This window comes from Numenius arquata, chromosome 20 (genome assembly GCF_964106895.1).
Source record: "Numenius arquata chromosome 20, bNumArq3.hap1.1, whole genome shotgun sequence".
NCBI classification, from domain to species: Eukaryota; Metazoa; Chordata; class Aves; order Charadriiformes; family Scolopacidae; genus Numenius; species Numenius arquata.
The window spans coordinates 6584525-6601381 of record NC_133595.1 but is presented as its reverse complement, the minus strand read 5'-3'; the positions used below and the strand labels follow the sequence as shown (position 1 = coordinate 6601381).

Sequence of the window (16857 nt, the reverse complement as noted above, 5' to 3'; positions counted from 1 at the left end):
GATCTTTGCGAGAGAAGAAGGAAGAAGGGATTTATCATCCCCTGCTGGAAAACCGTCGTTTGCTGAACGCGGGGCAGGGGACGAGGGAGAGAAACTCGGGGAAACATCCCCGGCTGCCGAGGGCTGGCTGGGCGGCTCTCGGCATCCTCCCAAAGCCCACACCGACCCTCGGGGGCTGCCTTCCTCCGCAGCCGCCGGTCCCTCCCCGCCCCGGGACCCGCCGAGGGAGGCGGGAGCCGAGCCCCCCGGGGGGCTGCGGGAGGCGAAGAGCGGCCGTGAGAGGCGGCGGCGGGGGAGGCTGCGGGCCGGGCGGGGCGGCGGGGGCGGGATCGGGGCGGCGGTGCCGGCTCCGCGCCGCGCAGGTTAAGAACGGCGGCGGGAGCAGAGCGAACCGTGCCCAGCCGAGCCAGCATGGCCCAGCCGCGCTGCCGCTCCGTGCTCATCACCGGCTGCAGCCGGGGCATCGGGCTGGGGCTGGTGCGGGGGCTCGCAGCCGCCGACCCCTCCCCGGACTTCGTCTTCGCGACCTGCCGGTACCCCGAGAAGGCGCAGGTAAAGCGGGGCGGGGGAGCCGGGGCTCCCCGGGAGGGGATGCTGCCAGCCCGGGGGACCGTCGCGCCTCCTCCGCTCGGTGCCGGGACCCCCCCGCTCCCCCCCCCCCCCCCGGGCTGCCGGGGCTCTCTCCCCGGCTGGAGGTGCAGCCCGGAGGAACACGATCTCGGCAGCCCCCTGGCAGCGGTGGCCCCGGAGGGGGCTGTCGGGGAGGGGAAGGAGAAGGAGAAGGCGGTTCTGGAGGAGCAGAACGGGTCGAGCATCTCTCTGCGAGCGAGTGCCCGGGGCCGGTGGGAGCTGGGGCTGAGCTCCGGCCCGGGGGCGGGTAGAGCCGGTGCCGTGGAAGTCTCCGGGGCTGGAGGTGAAACGAGAGCGGGATATGGCAATTCGGGTACCTCTCTGTGTTCCCGAGAGGAGGAGGAGGAGGAGGGCAGGCTGGACGGCTGCAGCATCTCAAGCGCTCCTGCCAGCCACCTCCTCCAGCCCCTGAGTTTCTCCCTGGATTTGCAGCTGGAGATAAGTATCTCCTGGCCTTTTCCAGTTTTGCACAGACCCGGAGCCCCGCAGCAGCAGTCCGTCCCCCAGAAGCCTTCCCAGTGAAGCCTGTTAGGGCTTTCCTTGTCTCTTTTACGCTGTGTGTGTGTTCCCAGAAGGAGCTGTGCCTTGTCCGTCTCTTCCCTTTTTCTGATGGACTTGCAACAAGTGAGGGGGCCCCAATGAATGGGGGATTAAACACTCCTCTTAATGCCCTTCCTGGCTGGGTAGGGACCAGAGCCTTCTGCTGAAAACGTGGTAGCTTTTGTTACGTGTTGCTGCTGAATTCACTTGCAGACCGTTCCCCTTTCAGCCGGCGTTCCCGCCGCTACAGCCTAGCAGTAATGTGTCTGGACTCCTTCCCCATCCCTCGACTGTTATAAATGACTGTCAGACAAATGAAATGCGCTCCCTGAGCTTTTGGGAGGCAAATTGATAATGAGGGTTATCAGTCTGCTCGCTCTGTGGCCACTAGTGTCCTCTGCTGCATCTCCAGTCTGATCGTGGCTCTCCTTAGCAAGGAGATGCTGCAAGGGCAGCGCAGCAATTCACGCAGGCATCAACCTCTTCCTTTCCTAGGAAATCTCTCGTGCTCCAGAGCTGTGAGAATCTGAGCTCCGTGACTGTTTCAAACCCCTGTGTGTTGCCACAGGCATTCGGTAGGAGAATTGACAGCAAAAGCTCTGCTTCTGCATCTCCCCTATTTATTTCAAGCGCGGCACAAAGCTGTCTTAGCGAAAAGCTAATTCCCTGGCGAGTGCAGAGGTAAAGAAAGCTTTTACGTCTGTTCCTTTATGGTGGATACTGCTTAGCTACACAAAAACTTTAAAAAGATGGTGCTGGGGCTCCCTTCGAGGATGGTGGCACAGGGTGAGTAATGCCTGCACTCGCACCGCTCACTCCTCCAGTAGCACCGTGCTGCTCTGCAGGTGCTTATCAAACCGAAGGAAAAAGTCTTAATTTTGTTTCTTGCTGTCAAAACAATCTCTCCAGCATAAAGGCACGTTTAGGATAGTTCTGAATCGAATGGCTGAGAAACAGTCCAGCGAGACTGGACTCTGGTGCAGGGCCTGCCTTTCAGAGCTGGTTCCTGCAGCTTCCCCCCCCCCTTCTGCCCCCCTTCTGCGCTACATGAGCTCCCGAGCAGGTATTTGCTACCGCTCTGTTCGCTTTTAACTCCTGTTACGAGATCTGGCGTTTGTCCCAGATGTATTTCCTATTAGTGATTGCACAACAGTGCGGAGCAGCAGTGGGACAGGAAACCAGTGGAGACATATGACCTGTTGTTAGATAGAAATCTCCCTGCTTAGTTGTTTGTTCTAAAGCTGCTTTGGCCGGTGCTGAGCGAGGATCTCTTTCTCACCACCTGGCCCTTGTGTTCAGCCGTGATTCCTCATGATGATGCTCTCGGATCAATTACATGGAGAAGCCAAATGGTTCCTTCAATAGGAAGAACTTCCTAGGAAACATTACATGGATGTACCTTAACACAACTTGTGAGGTTCTTTGTGTTGCCAGTACTTAAAAATCTGGAGGAAAAAGGCTGGTGAGCCTGCACAAGAAGATGAAATAGCCTTCAAGTAGCGCAGTGTGCCTGGGAAGAGCCTGGGTCGCTCCTCGCTTGCAGCAGCAGAAGCCTGGACAGACTGCTGGCAGCGGTGTCTCCTGTAGGCAGGAAGCCGGCCAAGAGCCGCATTCCAGTAACCCCGAGTGGGGATTCTGCAGGCCACATGGGGGGCATCCTGAGCTTTTATTTGGGGGGGGGGGGGGGGGAGGCAATGTCTGTCCTTGGTGGATGAGGGTGGGTTTTTGTTCTTTGTGAGGACCTCTAGGCCATGTGCTGTGCTTTGGCAGCACATCAATAGAAACCTCTGCAGCCAGCTGAAAGCATATTTCTAACAGATGGGTTTGGAAGCTCCACAGGGAAGGGAAATCTTTGCTAAAGGTACTGTAGTAGTCTCACTGGTATCGTCTGTCCCATCTGCAACGCATAAAGCTGGCACAAAACCCTCTGACCGTCTGAGGAGCGTTTCCATTGAGCCCCTAGTCCTTCTGGCTGGCAGAGGGCAAGCACAGACCTGCTCCAGCCTCTGGCAATGAGTCTGAGCACTGTAGACAACCCACTGTCTCAAAGCTCGGATCCAACTTGGCAACATGGCTTGAGCGTGGTATGGTAAGGAAAGGCAAAGGTTCAGTGAGTTTCTTTTCTTTGTGGTTTTTTGTTTTGTTTTGTTTTTCTTTCCCAGACAGAAAACTCTGCCTTCGCTGACTTTCCAGTCAAATCTTGAAACCCCAGAGGTCAGGTTCCTGCACTGCAGACTTGTCTTAGAGCACACGAAATGGGCTTTGCCCATCTAAGACCCGTTTGTTGGCCACACAGACTGGGCTGTGAAGTTGAGGGACTTGTTCTTTTCTCTGCACACCTGGGTTGTCAGGGCTTGGTTTTTTTTTTCTCTGGATGGTGATTCAAGCTGTCTAATTTTGTTTCCTCCCACTTTGCTCTGTGGTAAGTGACCATATGAAAAATCTTCCTTAATATGAACGCACTGACCCCCCGATTCCTCTCCTGGATTAGAGGGTAATCTTGGAGAACAGCAACTTTGGGCAGTTCTCTCAAGTTCTGCTCTCATCTGATCTGGAAGAGTAGCATTTTCCTGTTGCAGAATGCGGGGCGGGGTGAGAAGGGATGGGAAGAGCTTAAATTAAAAGCCCTTTTAAAAATAATCTTCCACTTTTTGGAGAAAAAGTGATTAAATATGCTTAGCTGCTGGCAAATCCAGCACCCATCTTGGGGACAACAGTCAGCAGCAATTCCCAGGCTGCAGACAGTTATCCAGAGAATCTCCCAGCAGAGCGTACGCTGTTACACAGGTGACTGCATACTTCGGAGTCCTCCAAACAGTGGACAGACAGCCCCCGAGGACCTGATTTTAGAAGGAGATGCTGGGGAAGAGTCTGACTCGGCTTTCCCCAGCTTACTACAGAAAGCAGCATGTCTCCCGTAACTTGCTAACTCTGGGATAATGCTGAACAGCTGCAGGCTTTTGCATGTGAGTCTGTGCTGGCAGGAGTTGTAATAACTTGAGTTCCTGCGCTGAAGAGCTCCTAGGTGGCCTCCGCAGAACATTTGCCTAACAAATGGGCTTTAGATCACACGATAACGTGCAGCAGGGCTGCAGGCGCATCTAGATAACCGCTGCCCCTCCTTGAAAAGTACCATACTAGACTCCCTCAGCCACACTTGGATTCTGATCTGTCTTTGCTTGGGCTGCTCCAGCACTGAGAGTGGAAGCAGCTACAAATCTTTTGCAAAATAAACCTGACGTCCCGTCTTTGCACTCCAGATGGACAAAACCACAGTACAGTTATTATTAGGCAGCCTGTATGGGCTCATAAACCCATCTGTAATTCTCCCCCCACCCCTCCTGCTTTTCTTTTTCGCTCTTTCTTCCCCCATCCTGCTTCCCTATAAAAGGGAAAAAAAACCCTGACCCAAAGTCTAAGACAACACCTAATGATGGTGTAGCCCCTGTAGTCCCCCCTCGGACTTGCTGAAGTGTGGAAGGAAGAGGTGGCTTTCTGGGGAAGGGAGGTAGGTGATGGGATGTGGACAGGCACAGTGTAAATCCTGTTTGCGGCGCTTCCTATACTCAGCCTGGCTCTGCCGAGAGCCGCGTGTGGGACCTCGGGACAGGAGCATCTCCTGTTCCCCCTGCTTGCCCCGTAAGCCCAAGCACGTTCCCAGGTGAACAAGAAAACGTTCAGTTCCTCGCCGCTCAAGAGTCCTCTGCTGGGCCCTGGAAAGCTTCCAGGGCTTAATGTGCTGTTTCCCTTCCTCTGAAGTAGGAGATAGTGTTACTAACAGTGCGGGGTCTGTTCCCTCCTCAGACACAGAGCTCTCGCTGAAGTGTTTCTGCACACTGTCTCTGTCAGGTTTTTGGTCTTGTTTTTTTTTTTTTTTTCTTTACTAGCATATTTTAGCCATGTGCTCTGCTCTCGGGGAGAGCAGCTGGGCAGTCTTTAGAGCAGCGATCTGGCAAGACAGCTGGGCTGTATCAGGCAAAGGGGGCATTCTTGAAGTCTTTCTAATTTTGGGTTATTGCACTGTTTGGTTTTGGTTTTGGGGGTTTGTTTTTTTTTTTTTTCTGGAAGCATTTTGCACTTCCTACAGCATTAAGGTCTGGCTTCCTCCTGACTCAGCGAGGGCTGTGGATTTGGGGCAGTCTGGCTATCACACAGTCGAACAGAAAGTTGGCTGTACGCTGTCATACTGAATAGCCTGTCTCAGAGACACAGGGCAAATATGATACATCTTTGACTTCGTCCCAAGCACAGGCGGGATGATGTGAACAGATACCCGAGTACGCTTTGCCTGACAAAGCCGCCTCCAGGCTGTTAGTTTGCCTTGATTGCTTCCAACTGGCCCAGTACGGCCGGGCTCCTTCCAAGAGTTGTAACTGAAATGAATAATGCTTTCATAAAGGAGGCGAAGTAAATCTTGCTAAATGACAAGGACAACATAACATTCCTGGTTGAAATCTGGCAATAAATATCCTGTGTCCTGATGAGTCCGTATCTGCAGCCTTGAGTGCCAGAGGATCTTCTTTAAATGGGAGTAGGCTGACTCTTTGTTAATTGTAATTAAAATTGCCGAGCAGGAAACAACAGATGCTAATCGGGCTTAAAATTTTTCTTGGAATCCCTAGGAGTTGATTCCCAGGGGTAACTCTTCAGGTGCAGGGCACTTTGAGGGCTATGACACTAAACACAGTATTAGGGGGTTGTGCTGTGGTTTTTTTGTTGGTTTTGTTCGTCTTGTTTGTTTTTATCTATCGCGGTGCACTAACTAAAGCTGACTCAGTCTGGGATACGTTGGCTGTACCTACTGCCTTTAAATGAAACTGCCTAAACTGATGGTAAAATAAAGCTGCAGTGCCGATGAGCTCGCTTATTCAGGACAGGGAACTGCTGGAGAGGGTACAGCAGAGGACTGCAAAGATGATAAGGGGCCTGGAGCATCTCTCTGAGGAGGAAAGGCTGAGGGACTTGGGTCTTTTTAGTCTGGAGAAGAGAAGGCTGAGGGGGAAATCTAATCAACACCTATAAATACTTAAAGGATGGGTGTCAAGAGGAAGGGGTCAGTCTTTTTTTCAGTGGCGCCCAGTGACAGGACAAGAGGGAACGGGCACAAACTTGAACATAAGAAGCTCCATCTAAACATTAGGAGGAACTTCTTTCCTTTGAGGGTGGCAGAGCCCTGGAAGAGGCTGCCCAGAGAGGTGGTGGAGTCTCTGTCTCTGGAGACATTCAAACCCCACCTGGACACGTTCCTGTGCAACCTGGGTGGACCCTGAGCACCCAGCTCTGGGTGGACCTGTTTTGGCAGAGGGTTGGACTAGATGATCTCCAGAGGTCCCTTCCAACCCCATATCATTCTGTGATTCTTGGGTTTGCATTGCCTTATGGGCTCCACTGGCTCTGGTTAGACTCTGCTTGAGATCCTGCCTTCCCAGGGATTTAATTTATTTGTCCAGGGTGCAGTGTCTCTGCATTACCCTGTTGGCATGAAAAAAGCGAGCACAAGTCTGCTGCAAAAAAAACCCCTGCAGCCAACTCTGGTGGTGTAGGTTTGTTATTTGGGGTTTTGTTTGTTTGTCTTAGTGGGGTGGTTTTGTTTTGTTTTGTTTTTAATGGGGGAAAACAAGGCACTTGACAGATGACCACAGAGAGTTTCAATAAAGTTTATCCCTTGGGTGGGGAGTCCATAACTAGTCTATTCATGCATTACAGTGATATTTGCAGAGTTCTCTGGACACAGGAGGCTTTTGATCTCTTTGATCAAAACAACCTGGGCTGGGGGAAGAGGAGAAGCAGGACACGTGGTTGGTGGCTTGAAATGGCCACGTCTGATTGCGCTGCCATGAACTTGTCTCGGTCCTCCCCTCCGCATGTTCCTTCTAGTCACAGTAGGGAAAGAATAGGCTTTTCTCCAATTTTTAGGTTTCCTAACTGGGTTTTTCAGCTTCTGCTTGTCAGGTGGAGTAACATTCTTGAAGACCAAAGCTGTCTATAAGTTAGCTTTATGCCTGGGAGCTGCTTCTGAGAAACTTAAAACACTGAAGTGGGAGTCACTTGTTAACTAATTAACTAAATGGAAAAACCATTGAATTTTAAACCCGATTTGCATGCAGCAATTGTAATTCCATGCTGTTTATGTTCTCGAGAATGCTTTAACGCTACAGTGTTCAGAGTTCCTAACTGAACATAACAGTCACTTCAGAAGCCTCTCGGTTGCTCTCACTACACAAAACATCTCTGGCCTTTCAGCAAAAGTTAGTAGCTTGTTTCTGTCGCAGAGTAAAGCGATCTGACTATAAATAAATGAACAAACCTCGAGAAGCCAGAGCACTTCTGGAGTTCATTATCGAGTAATTGATATTGTCAAGCTAAGTCCAGCGGACAGTCCAAAGCCACATAATTATTGCAGGCCTTGACATGGCAGAACTATTTCATGCCTGACTATCAATAAACAAGATAGTGTGTTCTTGGCCTTTTATCTGTTGAAAACAGTCCCATTAAGCCCTATCCAGGGGAAGGAATGTCTTCTGTTTTTGTGATTCTGACTTGTTCCCCTTCCTTCCCCCTCCCCTTAATAGCTTTAACTGCAGTTGTAGATTGTCCTCAGCGGGAAAACAAATTTTCTAAACAAGCCTGGAGAGAATCCTGCAGGGTATGAACTGAGATAAAAGATGTAATGCGTTATAGCTTGACAGAGGACATGAAGTCCCCAAGTGCCTCCAAGTGGCAAAGAAGTATTCTTTCAAAATCAGCGCCCCTGACCCTTCTTCCCAAAGGGCTCCTAAAGAAATGGATTTACTTGAGCTGGAATGTTTGGCCAGGTTTTCTCACTCTCCTAAACATAGCTGGGAGTATGTAATCCATCTGGTGCATTTGGCCACACTTCCCACTTGGCTACATGGCACAGAAACCTAAGTATTCCAGCTGGGCCTATAAATCCAATTTGGACACACTTTGTCCAGCAGCAACACCGCTATAGTACTAATTTTATCCAGGAACACTAATCATTCCTCTACTGAGAGGTAGTAGATGACTGAATTATAGCCATCTAGCAGAGAGAACTGTTCTTGTGGACAGTTGCTGTGTATGTAACCAATTTAATGTGTGCTTTACCTTCAGTTACAAGAATTGAAGCTGATGAGAGTGCTGGGAAACAGAATTTCCATGGGAAAGTTGCTAGGAAACTTTTCCTGCAAGCAGTAATTCCAAATGGCTTTCCCTAAGCATTCCTGCTGCCCTGAACTGGTGTCTAGCACTAGCTGAGCTTCAGGAGAATTATGCTTTTCTTACAGAAGTAGGGAATTCCTGGTTTGGAATGCAGTCTGAGCGCCGGGTCTGCTGTGGAACTGGCAACGGTACCCGCTTGGTCGAAGACCTTTGGTTACACTGCAAACACACCCTTGAGTTGTACACACTGAGAACTACCTCTGTAATCTATCTTGACTAAGCAGGTGAAGAGTCCAGTTTCTTGGAGCAGTTGATCTTGTTCTCAGGAAAGCTGAGGAAAGCAAAGTAGTATCACTGCCTTCGGTCCTATTATGAAAACAAATGGCAGTTACAGTTCTGAAGGTGCAGATCTCAAACTGTTTTACGTAATAGACAGGGATATATATATTTATATAAAAGATAACCCAAACAATTTCTTCTTTATAGGAACTCCAGCAGCTTAGCAAGCAATACAGCAATATCAAGCTCCTCCAACTGGGTGAGTAAAGGGCTTATACAGAAGTATGTTGAACTAAGGTGAATGCATCTAAAGAAACTGGTCTCCTGGGTGGTCAGTAGCTGTATGTGACCCCCAGCAGCTGAAACCCATCACCTTCATCTTAAGATAACACTGGGAAAACTTAATCTATGTAAAGTCTTTTGAGCATTGTTATCTCATGTGTCGTACAGTGAGAGATGGTATTTGAACCACACGTTTCACTGTTCGCTGTGGCTGTTCTTGGCTCCTCTGTGCAGATGTGGTCTGTGAAAACAGCATCAAGAAAGTAGTCAAGGAAGTGGAGGAAATTGTGGGAGACAAAGGTCTGAACTGCCTCATTAACAATGCTGGCATCAACGTGCTTGCTTCCTTGGAAGAAGTCACAGCAGAGACAATGCTCACCATTTATGAAACCAACACAGTTGCCCAGCTGATGGTCACCAAGGTAAGAATTGGGAGGAACGTGCTTCATCTCTGATACTATAAGAGGCTTTTTCAGCTTGATGTGTAACCAAAGCATTTGCCAGCTTGGAACTGCACAGATACAGGTCTGATATCAAACTGCATGCCTAGAGAACAGCAAGAGATCCTTTTTATCAAGGATCTTTCTCTTTATTTAAATCCATTTGGTATGAGGTCACTTCAGTGGACAGGTCGGGTTAGGAGGTGGGCAGAAGAGACTGAAGGTCCTTGCTACTTACAGCTGGCTGTTATAGAAGGGTTTCCTATGGTCAGCTTGTCTGGGGAGCCATCACTGTTCTGTACTGGTGCCAAAGAGTTGTATTGCAATTCATAGAGCACAGCCTGAGAGTCCAGCTTGCCTCAAATGGGCCAAGAGCAAGCCGATGAAATTACAACACTCTTATTTTCCCAGGCGTTTCTACCCCTTCTGAGGAAGGCAGCCCAGCTGAGCACAGGAATGGGCTGCCACAGAGCTGCTATTATCAATATGTCCTCTCTTGCTGCCTCCATGCAACTCGTCCAGGCAAATGAGATGTTCCTCAAGGTCTACCCCTACAGGATAGCAAAGGTTTGTTGGCTTCCCTGGGCTGTGCTCAGTGGGTTAGGGCAGGCCTGTGAGTTAAAGACCAGTCTGAGCTTAAAACGATCATCTGAGGTGTGCAGCACTTCCTCGGATAGGCTGGAACTGGAATTGTTGTTGTCTTCATGTGGGTGGAAATGGGACCTGTGAAAACCATACATCTGGAGCAAGCATGCTGACTTCTTAAGAACAGGCTCACAAGTTTGCCATCACTACTCTGATATAGATCCATTGCAGAGGGACTTGGCATTCGGCAAAGAACTGGTGCCATCAAATGTGTCCTATGAGTTGTGTTCCTCTCCAGTCCCAGCAAGACAGCAGGCATGAAACCCAACAAAAGGTGTGCTGACCTGTACGTGGCAATGCTAGTTAGTGAGAAGCAGAGTTTTTAGTTTTGTCACATCCAGTGAGTTTGGACAAATAGTCAAGATTAGACATACAGTTTCTCCTACACCACCTACTCATAAGCTGTTAATATGCTTGTTTTCCCTGTTCAGAAGTAAAAAACCTGAATGTTTGTGTAGTGATTATTGCAGAAAAACAGAGTCCTTATGTCAATATTATTTTTCCCCACAGCTCCTTAAGAGTTTCAAATGCTACTTTGTCTTCCATCATAACTTAGTTTCATCTTTGGGCACTAGGCTGATAGTGATAGAGCTTTCACAATGCTTCTCTTAACAGATAGCTCTGAGAATGAAGCCCCCACTAAGTCTGGATAAGTTGCTGTGATGTTCTTATTGCCCTTTCATTTGTCATCAGACAGCATGGTGGAAGGAATTAGCTTGGCTGATTGGAAGTCAATTAGTTTGGCTTGAAGTTTTGCTCAAGGTTTGTAAAACTCATAGATGGTTTCCGCTCTTGCAGACTGCACTGAACATGATCACCAGATGTCTTGCTGCAGACTTGAAATCGGATGGAATTCTCTGCATTTCTTTGCACCCAGGCTGGCTTCAGACAGACATGGGCGGAAACATGGTAAGTGACAACTCTCTGAAAATGTGAAAGTATGACTCATCACAACTGTTCAAGGAGAAGTGGCTGCCCGAGCATTCACGTGCCATTCAAGGAGTCCCCAGCAGTCCCACACACCTGGGGGTCTTCTAACACCGTCTTGGATTCTCTCTGTGTCCAGGCCGGCTGTTGACTGCTCTTATCTTGTTGATTTGCGGTCTCTGCTGAGGGTTGTCGCCTCCTTATCTTCTGGTTTATGCTTCTTGTGCACCTGCACTCACTGGCAGAACACAGGGAACTGCAAAGTCCCAGACTTAGGGAAAACACTACCAAAACACCAGTGTGCTATCGACATTATCCTCATGCTAAAAGACCAAACACAGCACTGTACTGGCTGCTAGGAAAGTCACTACGAAAATTAACTCTATTGTGGCCTAAAGGCTTCAGTAAATCTCTGAATCGCAAAATCTCAAATCTCAATATCTCTCTTATGTCAAGTAAAGCTGGGCAAACAGCATAAATCACACCATATGATAACCCTAAGTAATTTATTCTAATTAAAACTTACTTATTTAAGCTAAACAACTAATATCTCTCAACACCAACTCTTGAGAAAAAAGCCACTGTACAGTACACACTTGCATGTGTTGCAGAGGCACACTATGAAACATGAAGATACATCCTACTTGATTATAGTAACTCCTTAAGTGTATTTGTTCCTGTTCTGTAGAATATTCCCAGTAATAATCAAAACTTGATTTGCTCTAGGCTCCCATGCAGGTCCAAGAGGCTATCCCAGGAATTCTCTCTGTTCTGGATCGTCTTGGTGAAAAAGAAAATGGTTCCTTCCTGGACTGGCAAGGGGAAACTCTACCGTGGTAGAAATGCAGAGTTTGCTACAGAAACAGCATGTCACTTGCTATTTAACTTGTGCCACTAATGTCTGTGTCTCTAGGGTTTTCTTATACGCTAGTTGAAATAGCCAGTCTGATGTCCAGCCTCCCTCTAGGTGTACTTGGAAAGTGAGGTGGCTGACTCTTCTACTTGGTATTGCTACTGCTCTGTTCTAATGCTTCCTGCAGATACTACTGTGCCCTTAGTGATGGGGTTCTCCTAGAACCATCTAAAAATAGATTAAAAACTGCAAGTTAAATCCAGGGGCTGGTTCCTCTTTGCTTCCAAAACCAAAGTGGGTCTATTGGTCTCTGCAGAAGTAAATGATGTGACCTCAGAGTAAGGCCAGTGTAGGCTGTCAGATTCCAGTATGTTCACTCTGCTGGAGACATGTCTCTGGAAAAGGCTTCCTTCAGTCCTAACTGAGCCAAGGCTGAAATTGCCCAGCTCTAAACTACAAGAATTTGGTACTTCTGCAGGTTCCTCGGCAAGCTCTGAGCGTCCCCAGGTTGACAGCACACACTGGGCACTTGCTTTGTTCCCAGTGGGTGACTAACATCCTAATATGGGGGTGGGAATGTTGTTTTGTACATACACTTCTAAAGTGTCTTCAATAAAGTCTTGTTTAAACAAAGAGTCTGTTTACTAAACCACTTCAGTTGATTTACCTGTATGTAGATTTCTCTTTGTAGGTCTCTCTTCCCTGAGCAGAGAACTGTACTTCTACCTGGCAGGAAGAAACTCAAACCATTGCTGTCTCCTTGGGGCTGGATGGGTTTAACATGGTGGGGTGTACGTGTAACTGAGGCAGACCCTTGGTCTGGTCTGAAATACTAAAAGCAGCTGGTGAAAAGATCTCTGTGTTCTGGCTGAGGTAGGGATAAAAGCAAAAAGCTCTTTGAAGTCTGGGTTTGGCTTCAACGTCGCTCCCTCATACCAGCTGATTAGGTACTTTCATGCTGTGCCAAGGTGGTGGGTTCCTGTACTTGGGTAAGAAAAGACAAACAAGAGGCAGGTGAGTAGGAGAAACAGGCGGTGCCTGGGCAGCAGCCACGGCGGGCCCTGCCCTGGGATGGAGCTGAAGGGGGGTTAAGGAGAGGTGTCCGGCTGCCTTCTGCCATCCCCACGCTCACAGGGATATGAAGTCTCACCACGCCAACTGCTTGCCATGCCATGCTTCTGTGCTCAGACCCGGTTTTAGTGACGTGCTGCTGTGACCGAGCAGGTGAATTATCAAAGGCTCTTTGCCCTTAAATACTGATGAGAAGCCACTTAGGTCCTTTACCTATGGATTGTGTATCCTGTCGGTCTTTGGCAGTGGCATGAAGTCGATGTAGCTGATCTTGCACGTGAAAATTAGAAGGCTTGACTTACAATTAACCACTAGGTTGGGGGCAGGACCGCTGCCGTCTGTCCCTGCTCTGCCATCGACTCAGTGCAACTTTAGACATGTTGGTTTTCTCTCTCTTTCTCTCATCTCAACCTTTCTTCCCCTAACATGGGACAGTAACTTGCCTGTCTCCATCTCGGAGTGTGGCCACAGCACCAGTGCAAACCTGACAGGAAAGGGGCAAGCTCAGCTTGAATTAGTTCAACTATTTGGTTTGAGTTGAATATCAGGTGCTGGGGAAAGGAGCGGACGTGCCTTCTGCAGCCTGCTGTGAGGAGAGCCGATGGAAACAGCCCCTGCTCCATGATTTGGACGGAGATCTGTGCTGGGAAGAAGGTGGCCTATTTGCACAAGTTCTGGAAGTGCTTCCCCCCTGGATTCTCCAACGTAACACGAAGTCATAGAATGGTTTGGGTTGGAAGGGGCCTTAAAGATGATCCTGTTCTAACCCCTGCCCCAGGCAGGGACACCTCTCACCACACCAGGTTGCTCAAAGCCCCATCCAGCCTGGCCTTGAACCCCTCCAGGGATGGGGCAGCCACAGCTTCTCTGGGCAACCTGGGCCAGGGTCTCAGCCTCCTTCGGGCGCAGGCTGCCACCGCCGACGGCCTCCCCTGAGGAGGGGCCGTGCTGTTTGGCCATTGCCCTCCTTTGCCCTGCCGAATGGCCGCCGACGGACGCGCTCCTCTCCCGCTGCCGCCTCAGCCTGCCCTCGCCTCACGGCGGCAGCGCCGGCGGGCGCCGCTAGGGGGCGCTGCCCCGCCCGGCGGACGCCGGAAGTTGCGTAGGGGCGGCGGGAGGGGATGGTGAGTGATGGCGGCGGCGGGCTGAGGGAAGGGATCGGGGCTGAGGGGCCGGTAGCCCTGAGCGAGCTGTGCCTCGGGAGCGGGGCGGCGGCGGGGTTTGCTGGCCGGGGAGCGGAGAGGGAGGCTTCCCGCAGAGCGCGGGGCGGGCCGTCCCGCCTCTGTAGCAGCCCTTGGTTAGGCCGCGCGGTGGTGCCTCACGGCCTGAGGGCAACGGGCGCCTTTTTTGCGATTTCTGCTGTGGAAGCAGCGCCTTCGCACTGAGCTGGGCTGAGGTGTGCAGGGGGGCGCGGGCTGGAGTTACCTTATTTTTAAACCTGGGACAGCCAGAGCTTTATTAATCACCCCAGCAGCTAAGCTACGGCAGTGCTGGGGCCAGGCCCCTGCAGCAGAATCCGACAGTGTGTCGGTAAAACGGGGAGGGTGCTTAGGGTGTCTCAGCCCGTCTTTTGGGGGGTTTTGGGTTAAACTTAAGAGTATTTTTTAAAAAAAAAACCCGCCATGTTTGCCTCATTGAATAAATGTTCTTATTTTAACAGTCATTACCGGCTCTGACAGTGAACAAAGTGAAACAATATGTTAATATCACAGGTGACTTCCCAGTTACTGAAGGCATCACGCATTGCAGGTAAACAGATGTCATGTGACCTGGTTTTCTGTTGGTTTTCTGGGGTAATTAGGCTGGCAGAAACTACTTTACCGGCAAGCACTGCAAGGGTGGTGAGGCTGTTGTTGATTCAGGGGTCGTGGAATGTTATTATGTCTCTGCTCTATTCTGTCAGTGTTGTGTAGCTCTGGTTTGACCTCTTTTAAGCTGAGGAGGCGGTTCCTTAGCAGCAGAAAGGCTTCATACAGCGAACAGTTCCCTGCCATTCCAAAGTGCACTTACGCAGTTGTCAAAGTGAAATATTGTGTAATGTAATTTTAGCAGATGGTGTTATGGTAACATAATTAAATTCAAATTAAAAAATAGTTCCTTGCTTTTGTGATGGGAATATAATTTTTGTAAGTAGCTTCCTTTATTAGATTATTCTGGCCATAGTTGTCTGGCAGTTTGAGTTTTTCTGTTTGAAAATTCTGCCTCTTAAGTGAAATTCTTTTCTTCTCAAAGGCCGCCTTTTGCCCAGGTCAGTGTCTTCCTTTCTTTGCTGTCACTCTACATCTGCGCACTATAGCACTCAGCCATCTAACAAGAGTGGAGCCCAGCCTCACCAGTGGTATGCCCTGGACCCTGAACTGGAAGAGATGCTGATCCCCAGAAAACTTTCCATCAGCCCCTTAGAAAGCTGGCTGACGGTTAGGTACTCCCTTCCTAAAGCAGAAGTCCTTAATGCTCAGGAAGAAGTGGCCTATGAACCTCTCCAGCGATATGACTGTCCCCCGACTGATGAGGGAGCTGATGTGGAGGAAGGAGAGGGAGGACTTAGCAACAAGCTTCAATGTAAGAACGTTTTGAAGATTCGCAGAAGGAAAATGAATCGGCACAAATTCAAAAAGCTGCTAAAGAGAAGAAAGTTTATACGGAGGAGGATAAAGGAAGGTCGCAAGAAGAAACGTCAGGTAAGCTCAGGGTAACGTGACATAAATGTGCCGGCTTCTCAAACTGGCCTCTGTTCAAGTACCAGATGATGAGGTGAATTGATTTGGGGAAAAATGCCAGCAGCTCGGAGAGCCTTAGTGAGTTCAGTACTTATGGTACAGTAGCTTTTTCTGTTTGGTGCTTGACCTGTGCATCTCCAGGAGTTGCAATTTAGAATATTTCTGTGGCTGTAAACATATATGTGTGATAGTTACAAGGCGTAATTTTTCTTGTGTGGTGGTAACTTATAAACATATGTGGCTAATGGAGAAGAATTTTATTGTTTGTGTGAAAGATTAATTCACATGTCTGCATTATATCAGGGAGACTGGTTTAATCTTAATTTCTTTCCTGTCTTGCCAACATCCTCAGGTGCTTCCTGTTGTCTTTTTCTATGTGGAGGCCTTTTACTTCCCTTAATAGAAGTGGTGAGGGAAGACATGGGCCTTCCTTCAAACTGTAGATGTTCTCATTCAACACTGCCTTTCAGTAGTCTGTTAGGTTTGCTCTGATACAGTTTACTTCATTCTCTGGTAGTTTTCACCTTGCCTAGGTGCAAATTGGGGTTAATTGTAATTCTGTTTTTTCAGATTTGTACAAAGTAGTGTTGAACGCTATGATGTGGATATCCTCTCAATTTTCTTACAGTTTTGTTTTCAGTCTTCTCAGTTTTCCTCGCACAGGACTTGTAAATATACTGCTTCCAAGATCCTTGTGCATTTTAATGTATTTTGTGCAGTAAGGTGAACTATTTTGATGGTTAGAAGAAGCTGCCTACTTAAAAAGCATTTGTTTCCTTTGTGTGCGTTATGCCTAGATTCTGCTTGGGACACATGGGTAGTGACTGAATACTTGAGTGTTGCTTCTGAGCTATATTACCATTTTTTCTTTCTTTTTGTTTTTCTGTTTTAGATGAAATTTGAGAAAGATTTGGAGCGCATCTGGAAAAGAGCTGGTTTGAAAAATCCTCCTGCAGGATGGCAAACGCCCAAGATATTTCTGAAAAGTTCAAAGCGATAAAAACACTTGTAATGAATTTTAACCTGTAATTGTAATTAAAAAAAATATTTAAGTACGCGGATTACTCTTACCCTTTTTCTGAATGTGATGAAATTAGTAGGAGGAAACTTTGAATCTTGGTGAGCAGTTTTCCAAGTGCAAACCTGACAGCAATATGCTTTTTCTCCTCAAAAGAATGGTGTGAGCGCTTGTGTAGTGACTCGGCGCTGCTGGTACAGTCCTGTGCTGCTGCTGCCCCCAATCGTGTGTCTGAGCAAAGGTGTCTTAGACTGCAGCTGAAGTTCTGCAGTTGCTATTTAAGGTTTGACT

At 48.8% G+C, this 16857-nt stretch overlaps 2 protein-coding genes across 2 annotated transcripts; both read left to right on the top strand.

Annotated features, from left to right (window-relative positions):
* The first annotated feature begins 362 nt into the window (after positions 1-362).
* On the top strand, positions 363-12383 carry LOC141473974 (C-signal-like). Its single transcript, XM_074161621.1, has 6 exons — positions 363-552; positions 8818-8869; positions 9127-9314; positions 9744-9899; positions 10776-10886; positions 11631-12383. The coding sequence occupies exons 1-6, from the start codon at positions 412-414 to the stop codon at positions 11742-11744; spliced, it is 762 nt and encodes a 253-aa protein (XP_074017722.1). The 5' UTR covers positions 363-411; the 3' UTR covers positions 11745-12383.
* A 1575-nt stretch (positions 12384-13958) lies between these two features.
* Positions 13959-16608, top strand: AURKAIP1 (aurora kinase A interacting protein 1). Its single transcript, XM_074161630.1, has 4 exons — positions 13959-14224; positions 14489-14577; positions 15061-15509; positions 16441-16608. The coding sequence occupies exons 2-4, from the start codon at positions 14526-14528 to the stop codon at positions 16546-16548; spliced, it is 609 nt and encodes a 202-aa protein (XP_074017731.1). The 5' UTR covers positions 13959-14224; positions 14489-14525; the 3' UTR covers positions 16549-16608.
* Positions 16609-16857: the final 249 nt, after the last annotated feature.

Excerpts from the sequence above, each read along its gene's own strand:
- LOC141473974 (XM_074161621.1), top strand. The coding sequence starts at position 412 with ATGGCCCAGCCGCGCTGCCGCTCCGTGCTCATCACCGGCTGCAGCCGG. Across the intron at positions 553-8,817 it reads GGTACCCCGAGAAGGCGCAG|GAACTCCAGCAGCTTAGCAA; the intron begins GTAAAGCGGGGC and ends TCTTCTTTATAG. Across the intron at positions 9,900-10,775 it reads ACCCCTACAGGATAGCAAAG|ACTGCACTGAACATGATCAC; the intron begins GTTTGTTGGCTT and ends CCGCTCTTGCAG.
- AURKAIP1 (XM_074161630.1), top strand. The coding sequence starts at position 14,526 with ATGTTAATATCACAGGTGACTTCCCAGTTACTGAAGGCATCACGCATT. Across the intron at positions 14,578-15,060 it reads GAAGGCATCACGCATTGCAG|GCCGCCTTTTGCCCAGGTCA; the intron begins GTAAACAGATGT and ends TTCTTCTCAAAG. Across the intron at positions 15,510-16,440 it reads GTCGCAAGAAGAAACGTCAG|ATGAAATTTGAGAAAGATTT; the intron begins GTAAGCTCAGGG and ends TTTCTGTTTTAG.